This window comes from Callospermophilus lateralis, chromosome 1, assembly GCF_048772815.1.
Source record: "Callospermophilus lateralis isolate mCalLat2 chromosome 1, mCalLat2.hap1, whole genome shotgun sequence".
NCBI classification, from domain to species: domain Eukaryota; kingdom Metazoa; phylum Chordata; class Mammalia; order Rodentia; family Sciuridae; genus Callospermophilus; species Callospermophilus lateralis.
The window spans coordinates 21,491,365-21,504,964 of NC_135305.1; the positions used below are offsets into that span (position 1 = coordinate 21,491,365).

Genomic DNA, 13,600 nt, shown 5'->3' on the forward strand with positions numbered 1-13,600 from the left:
CAAGCATGGCAGATCAATACAGAGGCAGAGCTTTACCCTTACAGATTAATCCAAGGAGAATGTACCAGAGTCTACCCCAGGAACTGGGGGACAATTATGCTGATTTCCACCACTTCCCTCCCCCCTCTACCATCTAATCATCAATACAGGTTAAAACATATACAAAAAGGATTTCAGATGATGGCTGCACTCACACTCATCCAAACAGACTACCAGACAGGAAGTCAAGGGCCCTGGAAGCAAGCAGTAGTATTGATTTGTGGTGATAAAAGTATATTTTGACACATTCCAAATCATAAATAACTCATGGACTTCAACTTGTATGAATAATAGCTCAGCTCAGGGTAAATGCTTATATGCAATTTATATTACTTCTTTCTAAGGAGCCCACAGTTTAGATGAATTATCCCATTTCAAATAGTCTTTTTTAAGGTAAAAAAAAAAAAATGTATACACACTATCTTCTTTCTGGTGTGCAGTGCATCGATGCTCACTCTTCCGGCCTTTTCCTCTCCCTACTGGGAAGGGCCATGTATCTGATGAGGTTTTCCTAGGCTTCCCTCCCCACCCTCTTCCCTTTGACTTTAAATCTAAGATACTTTGGAGACACATCAAGTTGTGAGCACCAGGGTGGAATGAAATTCTGCTGTGAACTGCTAGAGTAAGTTATCATTATTCCTGTATTTACTAGATTCAGCTGACCTGATGCTAATCACATTTTATTCAGTATTCATCCAGATGCAGGTCTTGCTACAAGCAGTCAGTGGTATCTGCACCTGTGCTCTTGGAAATACAGCTGACTCTTTTTAAATGCTGGTGTTCATAGTAGAAGATTAGGGAAGTCTGTGTCCAGAAAAATTCACAAACATCTGAACTTGAAATCTTAAAAAGAATTAAACTCCTGGGATTGGGTTTAACTTCTGTTCTTGGGTATTTGACCAAGTAGTAAGATAATGAATGAAAAAGTAAAAGCAAAGTTATGTAAAATTCGCAGGAGTATTTTTTTTCCCCTGTATGTCTGCCTTCTTTGGAGAGCAGTGGGAAGTAAATTCCCTTAGGGACCAGTAGCATGGTTTGCATTTCTATTTCAGCAAAATATATATTAGCTTAGTGTGTTGGATAAAAGTAATGAGGAGACAAATCGTCACCCAGGGGTTTCCTTATTGATGGGAAATATCCCCTGTGTTCTCTAGGGGTTTTTTTAGAACCCATTAAATTTAAAATAATGTGATTTCAAGATTATATGGAAATAACAAATTTAAATTTCAAAGACAGAACTGATAAGAAAAGACTGGAAGCATTTTTTGTTAAACAAAACTAATTTGAAAAAAAAATGGATTCCTAGATTAAAAGTGATAATTTTATGTATTTTCTCCATGTGCATTTAGTTCTTAAAATCCAAGTACCCTTACCATGTTAATAAGAATATTTTATTTTTGTTTGTATAATTCATTTGATTTGCTATTTTTCAAGTGTGTATTATGAACTTTTTTGGAAACATTTACATTTGGTAAAGCATATTCATATTCACTGAGAATAATTAACTAAAATCTGAGATTTCCGAATACAATTGCAAAATTTTATCCCAGGGAATTTTAAAATGCTTTCCTTCCACTCATTTGTATTCATTCAACAGATTCATTGCTTGACTTCTAGAAGAGATAGTTAATCTAAAAGGAGAGGACACACACACAAAAAAGACAAGAGTCCCACTTGGAAATTGCGTTCCAGTTAATGTAGGCTAGCAAATGGCACTGGACTATGCTAGTCAGTCACTGTGGGGTGAGGAAGTGAATGGGGATCAATGGGTCACCATAAGGAGTGACAGACTCCCGGGGGAGGAGAGCTAGTGAAAGCCGCACCCAGAAGGCTGTACTTGAGCAGTTGGAAGATGGATAGGTATTTTCCAGATTTATAAGCGTTTGTTGGTGATTTGGGTGCAGAACACTTCCAGATCAAGAGCAGCAGGAGCAAAGACACAAGAAGTGTACGCACCAAACCTGAATGCGGTTTGTCCAGGCTGCAGCCGTGTGCAGGGTGGGGATGGAGATGAAGGAGGAGGCAAGAGCATGACCAAGAAGGACTGTGCCTGTTGGCCTTGTATTTTATTTAAGAAGTAGTAAGGAAAGACACTGACTCGGATGTATGTATTAGGAAGAACCCTCTGGAAGTCGTGGGGGCAGGAATAGAGGGCAAAACACCGTGACAGAGACCTGTTTGGAGGTCATTGCTTGAATACAGGATATAAATAATTTGGAATTGCAGTAAGGACAGTGGGCATGGAGAAGGACGACCTGACTGCTGCTCCAGCTTCTTGACCTGCTGGACGTGGGGATGGAGGGAGAGTGAGGCCTACAGGTTTCTGGCTTGGCAGGCTGGCTACAGAGTGCCACACTGTTCACAGGGGTTTGGGTTTGGGTTTAAGAGAGACGGTCATGGTGTCCAGAGTCACTTGTAATTGTATTAATCCATGAAACTACATTTCCTAAAATTCATGAACTCTATATGCATTCTTTCATGGGAATAATTTCATTGTGCTTCTTTGGAATTTGAAGATAATTATTCCATTAAATATTTTTCTATATTTACAAGGTACCTTCTGTAATGTTTTATGTATTCTTCAACCTCAGTCATCATTCTGAGTAAAGATCATTTGTCTCACCGGTCCCTGTTTTTGTTTGCAGGCGGTATGAGTATCATCCAGTCTGTGCTGACCTGCAGGCCCAAATCCTCCAGTGTTATCGCCAGAATAGCCACCAGACCCTCAGCTGCTCTGCTCTGGCCAACCAGTACATGCACTGTGTCAATCATGCCAAACAGGTGAGTGTGCGAGCAAGGCCAACTGGGACACCAGGAGAATGGAGAGCCCAATGTCATGGGGCAGTATTAAGGATTCAGTGTATAAGAAAACGCATTACAAACTCAAGCCCTCCTCTTCAGGAATTACTGCAAGAATTGTTGCCACCCAGATCAGCCTAAGAAGAGTCAGGATTTTTCCTGTGTTCAACTCATTTACATGCAGAGGGGGAAACTCTATTAAAATTATACTTCTTTCATTTGCCCCAAACCTTTTGTCTTTTAATAATTATATGCTCAAGGTCATTGCCTTGCTTTCCTAAGCCACTATTCAAAGCCAGCAAAGAGGAAGGCCATAAATTCAGGAGCCAGGAACTTTGGATCCATAAGCAGCAGATAGCCTTGGAGAGAACCTAGTTTAAAAATGACAGCAATGAAAGAAACCTGCTATTCAACCCCTTGTCGTTCCTTCTACCGGTTGGTGGAGTCCACCCAGGCAAGGAAAGGGAGACTGGAGATGGGATTTAGGAAAGAATTTCCCTTGCTTTCATATATCGTATTCTTCTCTTGACCCCTCGTCTCAGAATAACACAATGTGCACAGAATGTGTATTTGTTCTGATTTATGTACTTCAGAAGGCTAATGATAACCCTAAAGCAAATTAACAATGCCAACAGGTCATGTAATTGCCTCTCATTTAACTGCTTTAATAGTTGGATGTAGGTGGTTCTGAGAGACAGAAATTATTGGAAACTTTGGTTCTTTCTGCTGACGAGTTCCCTAGAGTTGACCTTCTAACCCAACTAAATCTAGTGTTTGAGTTACACAGCATGCCTTTCTGCAGTCCAATTTGCTGTAGTTATAACAATACCACTTAGTGTAAATTTCTCATACTCTATAAATATCTGAAGGGAGGACTGGTATTGTCTGGATGGCTGGGAAATAACAGTAACACTAGAGGAGAAAATGTAATCAAGATGAAAAGCCCATGTTGTCTTTCAGAGCCTGGGAGCTTGTGGCTTTTGTTTCCTTCCTGCTTCTAGCAGCTTGTGTCTGCCAGGGACTCTTTTCTTTAAGGGTGTTTGGTAGAGGTGACGTTGCTAGTGTTAAGTTAGTACATTTTATTTGTCAAAAACAGCTTCTGATTTGTTCTTACTGAGCCCCAACCTTCAATATTGATAGAACTGGAAGTGATTGGGACTAGTTGGTTGACTCAGGGGTTTTCTAACTTGATAATCATGCCTTATTGAGGAGGAGCTGAGGAATCAAAGGAAGGAATGGCCATGACATAATGCACATTCATCCTGGTGTCTGACGCACACACCTGTTTCCATGGCGTGCTTCGTAACATTACCGAAGGTGGCGACTATAAGCGCGTTGGAAATATTGACTCCCTCTGCCTGTCTCACTTTTGTGGAATCCTCTACCCATAGTTCCAGGGGATCAATGGGGCATCTTTATAGGATAAACAAAATTAACATGATAAGGTCAAATACACCACAGGATGCAAGAAAGTTAGAATCTGGCAGGTCTGAGTTGGTACCATATCCATGTCCAGCATTTGACAGGGGCTGTGACCTTGCTTGAGCCTTCATTTTTCTCGTGTGTGATTGTGGTAATGTGATGATTACATTCACGTAAAGTTTTCAACAATCTCTTCCCCTTCTTTCTCAGTTATAGTCTTTCATGCTGAAATGAAACAGATTAACATTAAATTATTGCTAGTGACTCCCAAAGAGACCCTGCTTCCTCACCCTCACTTCCCAGTCCGACACATCATTTAGTGTTATTGGTGGTCAGATGTTTCAAGTACCTATTGTTTTATGGCTCTTATATTCAGTTATAATACAAGGTAATATTAAAAGATATGTCAAAAAAACCTTTATCCTAAGACAGGCAACATTGAAATGGGCGAGAATCAAGAAACATACCCCTTTGTATTTCTATAGTACTTGGGATTTCAAGGTCATTTCACATTCATCGTGACTTGTTTTTTATGACAACCTGAGATGTAAATAGAGATGGTTTTATTGTCACCATTTTACAGTTGAGAGCATCGAAACCCAGGGAAATTGTGATGGTGAATTTAATAACTAGACTGAGAGCTACCTTGCCATAAAAACAAATTTCAAAATAAGTTAAGTAGTGTTTGGTTTTTGAGCAGGTATGTGTATGAGGGGATATCGATCATCCACTAATACAGAAATAAGGCAATAATGGAAAATGCCGGCAGTGATGATAAAGCAAGGAACACAGGAGCACCAATAATCTGACAAGGTAGTAATAGAGTCCTGAAGGTCACAAATAGGGAGTGAGATGGTCACAGGGACAGCTCGCACTGCCCCTTGGAAGATGACACAAGGTGGCAGGAGGGAGCTGACACCAGTGTTTCATGAGAAGTTGCTGTCCTTCTGATCCCAGGTTGTCCTTTTGCTCACTGTGAAGTTGGTCTCACCTCATGACACCATCCCTGCTTCTTGGTTGGAAGAGACTGTGGCACTGTTTGTGGTCTTCACTGCCTATTGTGACAGTTCCTGATGGCCAACTCCCCTTCTTATGCTTCCTGTTCAATCCAGAGGTCAGGCTGGACATGTGAACATGACAACAGCCCATTAGGTGGTATTGTCCATTTCCGACGTAGTGCAAGGGTTTCCCCCGTGGAATAATCCCAACAGCCAAATCCCCTGCACTTCTAAATGACTCATAAGATTGGGCTTTCACAGGTTCCCTGGGGTACCATCTTAGAGACTAATAGATTTTACTGGTAGGAAAATTTCCGGATGTTCCTTAGCCTTACTTTTCTTTTCTTCTTATTCATCCACTTACATCAATCTTCAGCTGTTCTTAAACAATTCCTCATGGGTTGACATGAGACATTTAGACTGTTATTTCCAGTATATTAAGTTACATGTGTTCTTCATAAGAGTAAAGAGATTTTAAATTGCTCTAATTGTTAACTCTAAGACTTAAAAGCTACCGGTTAGCTAAGATACGCCATTTATGGAGAAGAACTCATCGATTGACAAGACTTCTGTGTCTTTTATTTCTTGTGCCTGCTTAGCCCTGTAACTCTTTTAAGCGCCCCAAGATTGAATTATCTTGTCTTACCTTTAAAACCTGGTTCCTACTCACCCTCTCCACTCCTGCCTTCCATGGGACTATGCGGTGGGGGAGCTAATAGTATCTATCTACTAGTGGACCTAAATATGCCCAAGTTCTATTTTAAAAGGCTGGAAGAGTGTAGAAAAGACTGGCGTCCAGATCTGCATTGCTCTGTTCCCTAAAACACTCCACTACCTGATACTTACCTGCAGAACGGGCCCACTTTGAGGGGAGGGAGTCTAAGTATTTCAGCTTTTCCCCAACCTTGCTGGCTGGATTCTCTTTGAACATTCTGTTCACCAGAGGGTAGAGTTATGAGAAAATTCTATTGCTACTATCCTAAACTAGTTAAGGAGTCTAGCGCTTCAGTTTCTTATGTGGTGAATCGAGGGTTGAAGTAGGTGTTCATTGAGGGTCTTCCAGCTCCATTATTCCAAGACTGGTTCTACTTTCATGGACGGTACCAAGAGGCAGGACATAAGCATGCGTGGTTCACAGACACACTCAAGCTGCGCTGTGGCTCGTCTGCCAGTCGCCTGGCCTCCCACAGCCACGTACCCTTCCTTGAGTTCACACTCCCGACAGCCCTTAGGAAGTCTAGGTGGCAGAACAAACTGGGAGTGGGTAGAAATAGTTTCCCAGTTTCTCCGATGTCAGCGAAGTGAAAAGCAGCCATGTGCACGCTGCTGCAAGATGCAGCCTGCCATCTGAAAGCTCCGTTAGGAAATGCAGGAGTCCTCAGCCAGCTCAGGCTCGGCTGAGCTGTGACGCCTCTTTCCCGTGAGGTTGGGTCCAGGGGAGGGAAGAGATTTTGGAAATGGAGCAGGAAGCCAGGATCAGAAGAACTAAGATCACTCTAGGACCAGCAGTAAGGGCCAACCCCTGGAGATGCCCAAAGAGCAGAGAGAAATATGGGCCCTACAGTCTGAAATGGAGAGTCCAGAAACCACAGCAGAGGTTTAAGTCAGTGAGTAGGAGTGGATCAATAGCCACGCAGTCAGCTCAGCTCAAGGAATGACCAAACTGAGGACATCTTATAAGTGAGACAAGGCCCTCCCTCTTTGGGGGAGATCAGAAAGGAACTAATTTGTGTGGGGTCAACACCCTGACAAATAAGGCTGAATCTCAATGTGACATTGCTCCTTCCCAAGGCTCCTGCACCTAGACCTTCCATATCTCAAATATAAATGACATCTTCAGTACATGGTTAGCCTCCAAAACAGAAGAACTCAAGGTCAGTGCATGTGCAGGATTTTGCCCTGCCCATATTTCTTCTGAAGGTTCAGATATTTCTTTTATTATTTAGAGTATGAAGAGGACCTGAAAACATAATAGGAACTATTGCTTAGAAATCAGGATTCTTGAAAGCACCCTGGTGCCAGAGCAGGCTGTATTTCACGACTCTGTTTTAGTAGACCAGGCTGTTGGAGCTAGAAGGACTTAAAGATCAGGTCACCCAGCTTCATCTTTTCACTTTCACACTCAGAGACTCTCAGTGATCCGTAGGTGTAGCAGAACCCAGACCCAAAGGCTGCTCTTGGTCCCAAGCCCAGGGACCTTTTCCCTGTCATATCTGACCAGCAGTGTGAATGGACTTCACAGTCACCCTGGAAGTCTGTTTCAGGTGCACATGCCCAGCCTCCTCTCCGGAGATTCTGATTTGGAAGGTCAGTGATGAGGCCTGGGACCTCAAGTTTTACCAGATACCCAGGAGGTCGTGCACAAGATCTGAGAAGTTCCTCCAGAGCCCATTGGCCTGGACCCCACTGAAGGTCTTCCACCTTTCAGAGATCCTGCTGGGTTGGTGTTTTTCCTCTTTCAGAGATGAGAACTGTCTACCCATCCAAGCCACCTGGCTGTAGTCCAACCCTAGAATATATCCTTAGCCTCAGGAACAAATTGGAAGATGGCCTTGAAAAGAAGGTGGGATCCCCTTCAAAGAAAGTTTTCTTTTCTCCTCTTGCTTCCACTGAAACTGTAGGTGGTCCTGCATGAGGCGCCACTCCTGGTGTTCCTAGGCAGGAGCAAGGGACGAGCACTGAGCCAAGGTGACACGGTCACAGTTGTGACCAAACCTCCCTTGTCTATGCTATTCCTAGGCAACCGCTCCATATCGGGAGAGGGGGGTCTTCTGATTCACACAACACCCACCTTCAGAGAGCACAAGGAGAAATCCAGAGGTGAACTTTGTGGGGAGACCCACGGGAACTTGTGTCTCTTGTGTCCAGGGCCTTGTTTATTATCATCGCCTAATGACATTTATTCATCTCTGGCTGGGCTACTGTTCATGGGGTGACACACAGGAATTTCATAATAGATCTGCTACCCTTCTTGGGGGCGGCCAAATCTGGAGACACATCAAAACAAACTAAATTCCAAACTTTAAATTTGTTACCCCAGCCTCTTCCATCATAGAAATCCTTTTCTAAACCACTTTCTGAAAGTAATGGTTTGCTTTATGACATTTTCTCTTTTTTTTAATCTGAGTTTAATAGAAGAAATATTACCATGGCAATAGATTTTCATTTTTCTTAATAGGTATTTCTTTTCCAGTGCTCATCCTTCAAGAGTTAGGACTGCAGTATGTTTGTGTTTTGTCTGTTATTGCAGCAAGTTTATAAACAGTTAATTACTTGTAACTTAATTTGAATATTACACATAGCCTTTGTCTAGAAGACCTAAAACCAGATAGAGACAGAGGAAAGTTTACTTGTGTTTCCTCCAAAGTGGGAAGAACAAAGAGCAGCCCTGACTGGGGGTTATATAGACATTGCAAACAGAGCAAGTGAGCTAACCAGTGTCCAGATGGGGCGGAGCAGTGCAGGGCCCACAGGCAAAGCTGGCTTTCTGCTTTGGTAGATCGAAATTATAGATGACTTTCCTTCCCATCTCCCAGTCTTCTCCTGTCTTGTCCCTCCTCCAGCTTTATTCTCTTCCCACCCTGACTTCCTGTCCCTCCTTAATGACAGCTCAGGTGCCAAAGCTGTGTCTAACCTAGGACACATGCCTGTGTCAATTTTCCCTGGACTTATATAAACCTTCCTATGTCTATTCCCAACTTAATTAGGTCTGAAATCTTGGGGAGATGCAGAATAAGCTAGCCCAGAGATAAGTATTCTGAGTGATATCTTTGGGGGGCGGAAATGACTATTCTCTTTGTCATGATTACTCAATAATCCAAGGTTGCCATAATTCCTTTCAAATATATTGGGACAGCCAGGAGCCAGCAGGCTGCTGGGATAGTTAACCCCTGCAAGAGAGCTGTAATGCAGAAATCAGTTGACAGGATGACTGTGTAACCAAAACATTTGAGGAAAGTGGTTAAGATCATTTTAATAAGTGGAAATGACACACAATTTCAGGTCTCCAGGGCGCTGTTCTTGTTTGACAGGGTGAGCTGCCAGTTGTTCCTCTGTGGCTGGAATCAGGGAGAGATTCGGGAAAAGAGCAGTGTTAACGCGTGAACCATTCTCTCCTTTTGGTAATTTACCCAGCTGTTGACAAAAGGAGTTTCTGTGGGTCCAAATATGTGAATGATGAGCAGAAGCAAAGAATTTCTCTCTCCACATTAAGATTAAGTGTTAGCAGTTCCTTAAATGAAGGAAGCAATTTTTTATAACTTGCAAAGCTTCTCCCTCATTCTTCAGGGAATTTCCTATGTTAATTTATGCAGTGTTAAATTTATGCAGTGTTGAAATTCAGCCCAACAGCATCTCCTTACAGAACCGATACAGATATTGCCAGGGAACCTATATGGTGGAAACACATACCCTGCCAGGCCCGAGGATCCCCCAGCTGAAGGCCCTCCTGCATGGGGTTGGGCAGGTTTTATCACACAAAGCTGTGACATAGTAATAACACAGAATGCTTCATCAGTTTATTCATCTTTTTAAAAATTCAACTTGACATTGTATGAGTTAATGTCTCTGACAGCAGCTAGACAGTTTTGTACCACCTCTGCCACCCTTTGGTGGCAACTAACTGCAGTTTGACAGCAGGTTTATAGACCAGCCCTGGAGCTTTCCTGTGGGCCCTGGAGTCTCTAAGATGTCACTTGTGAATCCACTGAATCACTACACTATTGTTGAACATGAGGATTTTAATACACATAGCAGAGGATGTGAGGTTATGAGTTTTGCATTTGCTCACATGTGGTTTAAGAGTATCTTTGTGTTACACTGGCCCATTGATCCCCAAACCAACTAGGGCCAGCTTGTCTCTCTCCAGGACAGTCTGACCTTGTTAGCATTATATGATTTGTTTGAAAAATTACCCATCTACGTTTGATCAGGGTTACAGAGGAGAAAAAAAAATGATATAAAAAAATCCTTAGACTCTCCAAAACCCCTTTAACTGGGGCTTTAATTATGTTGTAGCTGCAGATTATTTTGCAGCATATAAAAAGGGGCATATTGCCACACATCTATCCTTATAACCGTAAGACCTAAATGGTAGGGAGAGACACAACCATGTCATCTTAACCAGGTAGTATGTTCAAGAATACAGTGAGTGCAGGCCCCAAAATGCACAGTGGTGGGTGGCGTCACTCATAGATGGGTCAATTTCTTTGGGAACTAAATGCCCTTCGGTGGGCCGGGTGGGGGTCTGCTTTATAACAGCTTCACTGGGTGTTTAATGAAGAATGTTGGGGTGAAGTTGTCTGTATATCAGGAAGTTACAGGGCACCCCTGTGTGATGGAGACTTTCACACAGGTCAGGTGACAAGGGGTCAACATAGATGAGATGCTGGACGGTGTCCGACTCTTGCTTGCCTGGTAGCTGCTCATTGTTCTGTTTTCCCAGCAAGCCCAGAGCTCCTGGGGCGACGCCTGGGAGAGAAGCCTCACTTCCAGTGTGTGCTCTCAGGACAGCTCTGCCCAGAGCCTTCCCCTTGGTCTACCGCGTCCTTCTGGTTTCTAGATGCATCTTGCTTTCTCATTTGTTTCCCATTTGACTGAACATCATCTTGCCTTCCGTTTCCATGTGTGTTCTCTGTAGCTAGTTGTCTGCCTTTACTCTGTGAACTCCTTAGAAATCTACGATCATAGACACTTGGGGGTACTCTGTCCACCTTCGCTTCTGTGACCCAACACCCTTGTTTGTTCTTCCACTCTCTTTTCTGCCCATTTTAAATTCTCTTTTCTTTTTTTATCTTTGACCTTAAATCGTTATCTCTAGTGACCTTTGACCTCCCTTCTCCAACCTGCAACTTACTTCCCGGCGTTTCCACCCAGGACGTCTCCTTCAAAAATCATCTAACGCACAAATATAAAATTGACGTCCTCATTCCCAGACTGGCTCCTCCCACCAGCCTCTCTATTCTCTTGGTGACCTTCCCACACACTCACACTGTCCCTGAAGGTCCACCGGTACCTCGGGCCTCATCTTCTCTCTTGGTATGTGTGTGTATTTCCTGTTCCCATCCTTGTTTGATTTCTTAAATGTTCCTCCCAGCTTTCCTCTCTGGGATCCATTCTGCCTGGTTCTTGTTGGACCCCCACATTGTAGCAGCAGGGAGCATCTCAGCCTGACTCCATTCTGGGCCCCTCTTGTGCTCTGTCTCTTGGTAAATCTTGAGCACACACCTTGCCTTTCAGCAGGCCCTCTCCCTCCTTCCTGGTCATCCAGGAACTGCTGGCTCTCAACTCTTTGCCTCTGCTTCTCACCCCCACCCCTCCCCCTCCCTCCCCCTGTGCTCTGCTCTGTTCCATCCCAATGAAAGATCACCTGAGAAGCTGTCCCTGATCCTTCCTTCAGTGGGAGGCAGAACAACCCTCTGTCCATCTAATGCCTTCCCTGGAAGCATCCACAAGAAAACAGGAGGAAGGAAAAAACTGCTTTTTCCCAGATAAACTTTTGTTCCTTTTGAATTTTTTACCATGAACATATTACTTGTTCAGTGAAATAAATTTTAGCATATATTTAGCAAATAAATAAAAATTAGCAGATTAGGACCCTGAATCTCATGATGTTTTGATCAGCAGGTGTTATTTGATCAGCGGATTTGTTTCTTCATAGCCCTGAACTGAGAGCAGAGAGAACCCTGTAGGAGGCCAGCTAAGAGCTGAGCCAGTGTGGGGTTGCTGGGAGGGTGCAGGAAGCCAGGGGAAGGCGTCCACCCCTGAGGGCCCCACCCACCCTCTTCTGAATAATTTTAGCATTGTGTCACTTGTTTCTTCTTAAAGATCTCTGAGAATGGAAGAGGTAGATCCCTGCATCAGCTAGCTGTAGGAGAATCTTCCTGGGAGATTCCCTCTCAGAGCCCTTGGGTTCAAGTCCCCAAACCCCTGTCACACTGCACTGACAATCCTTGCCCTCTCTGGTCAATGTGGTCACATCTCCAGATGCCCCTGGTAGTGAGATGGCACTACATGCCCACTCTACCCCAGCAGCCAGGCCATGTTATTAGGGTGTTCTGCTGGGATTCTTGTGGGGAGGGCTCATTCAGATATCAGGAGTGTGCGTTAAAGGTAGTAATACTGGTGGCCGGGAAGCATATGCCTTGTTTTATTGTTGAAGTAGATATTTGGAAAACAGTGTAAATCATCTTAAATAGTTTACTGCCTTCTTGTGTTTTCATGATGTCTTTCTGGTGGTAAAACTTATACGCTTTCTATTTCTCTTGCAGAGCATGCTGGAGAAGGGAGGGTAAACCACCTAGAGAACATGCAAGCTCCTTCAACATTAATTCCAGAGGTGGAACATTTTTTTTTTTCCTACTAAGAAAAGAACCCAGTTACAGAGAAGACCACTAAAGAGAAGGACCGGAAAATGGACTCAACAGAATCATGTCATGTTTTGATCAGCAACAATTTGAAGGACCGAGGCCTGGCTCAAGGCTCCGTCATCCAAGGACGCTGTCCAGCGTTATTAAACCCCACTGATGGTGAATAAAGACAAGGGCGGCCTCTCCACCTTTTTGTACTTTCTATTTAACTTCCACTAACCATAAAAGGCTTCCCGAGCCACCAAGCTCCACTGTTTGGTGAAACCCCACTCTCACAGAGCCTGGAGGGTATCGGGAGGCCGAGCTTATCATAGTGGAGGGGAGAGACAGTAAAAGAGCCACCCGAGCTCAGAGCCTCGGTGGTGCTGGGGGGGGGGGGTGTCTGGACCTGTCTGGGCCGCAGCTAGTTGCTTCCACTCTCTTCCTTTTCTTCTTTGATTTATATGAGAATTTATTTCATTTTAACTTATTATGGTGATCATGCAAATAAGAAGACAGAAAGGAAAGAAAATGTTCCCTTTAACTGGAATAATGTTTATGATTACAAGTGAAATAAGGCATTTTTACCAACATAAAGGCCACCTGGCTTATGCAACCTCTGTCATGAATACTGACAACTTTACTTTGCTCACTATCAATAATAAATATATTTTCTGACAAAGACTGGCATTGTAGCTCGGGGCCTCCTGCATCCTTTGTCTGAGGCGGATGGGTGTGCTATGGGACAAGAGGCAATGTACATTGTTACTAATTTGCATTTGTGCTGTACCTTTTCTCCAAAAAAGCACTGAAGCACATCACAGGACCACAGGCAGGCAAGGGATAACTAGCAGCTTCCTCTCCGGTAGGTAGAGTCCAGTAAGATTTTTACAAACTGCATGAGCCTTCCTGTTGTGGGATGACTGAAGTCATCATGCCTGGGGCAAGAAACAGATTAGATGACCTTGGTTAGGACCTTCTGACCCTGCGATGGTA

The 13,600-nt window shown here is 43.6% G+C and overlaps 1 protein-coding gene across 1 annotated transcript in view; it reads left to right on the forward strand.

The window, feature by feature from the left end:
- Positions 1 to 13,286, forward strand: part of Chchd3 (coiled-coil-helix-coiled-coil-helix domain containing 3) — a 273,743-nt gene extending 260,457 nt beyond the window's left edge. The window contains exons 7-8 of the mRNA XM_076833112.2: positions 2,685 to 2,820; positions 12,527 to 13,286. Coding sequence (XP_076689227.1) covers positions 2,685 to 2,820; positions 12,527 to 12,550 — 160 coding nt within the window. The 3' untranslated portion in view covers positions 12,551 to 13,286. The remainder of the gene's footprint in view (positions 1 to 2,684; positions 2,821 to 12,526) is intronic.
- The last annotated feature ends 314 nt before the right edge of the window (positions 13,287 to 13,600 follow it).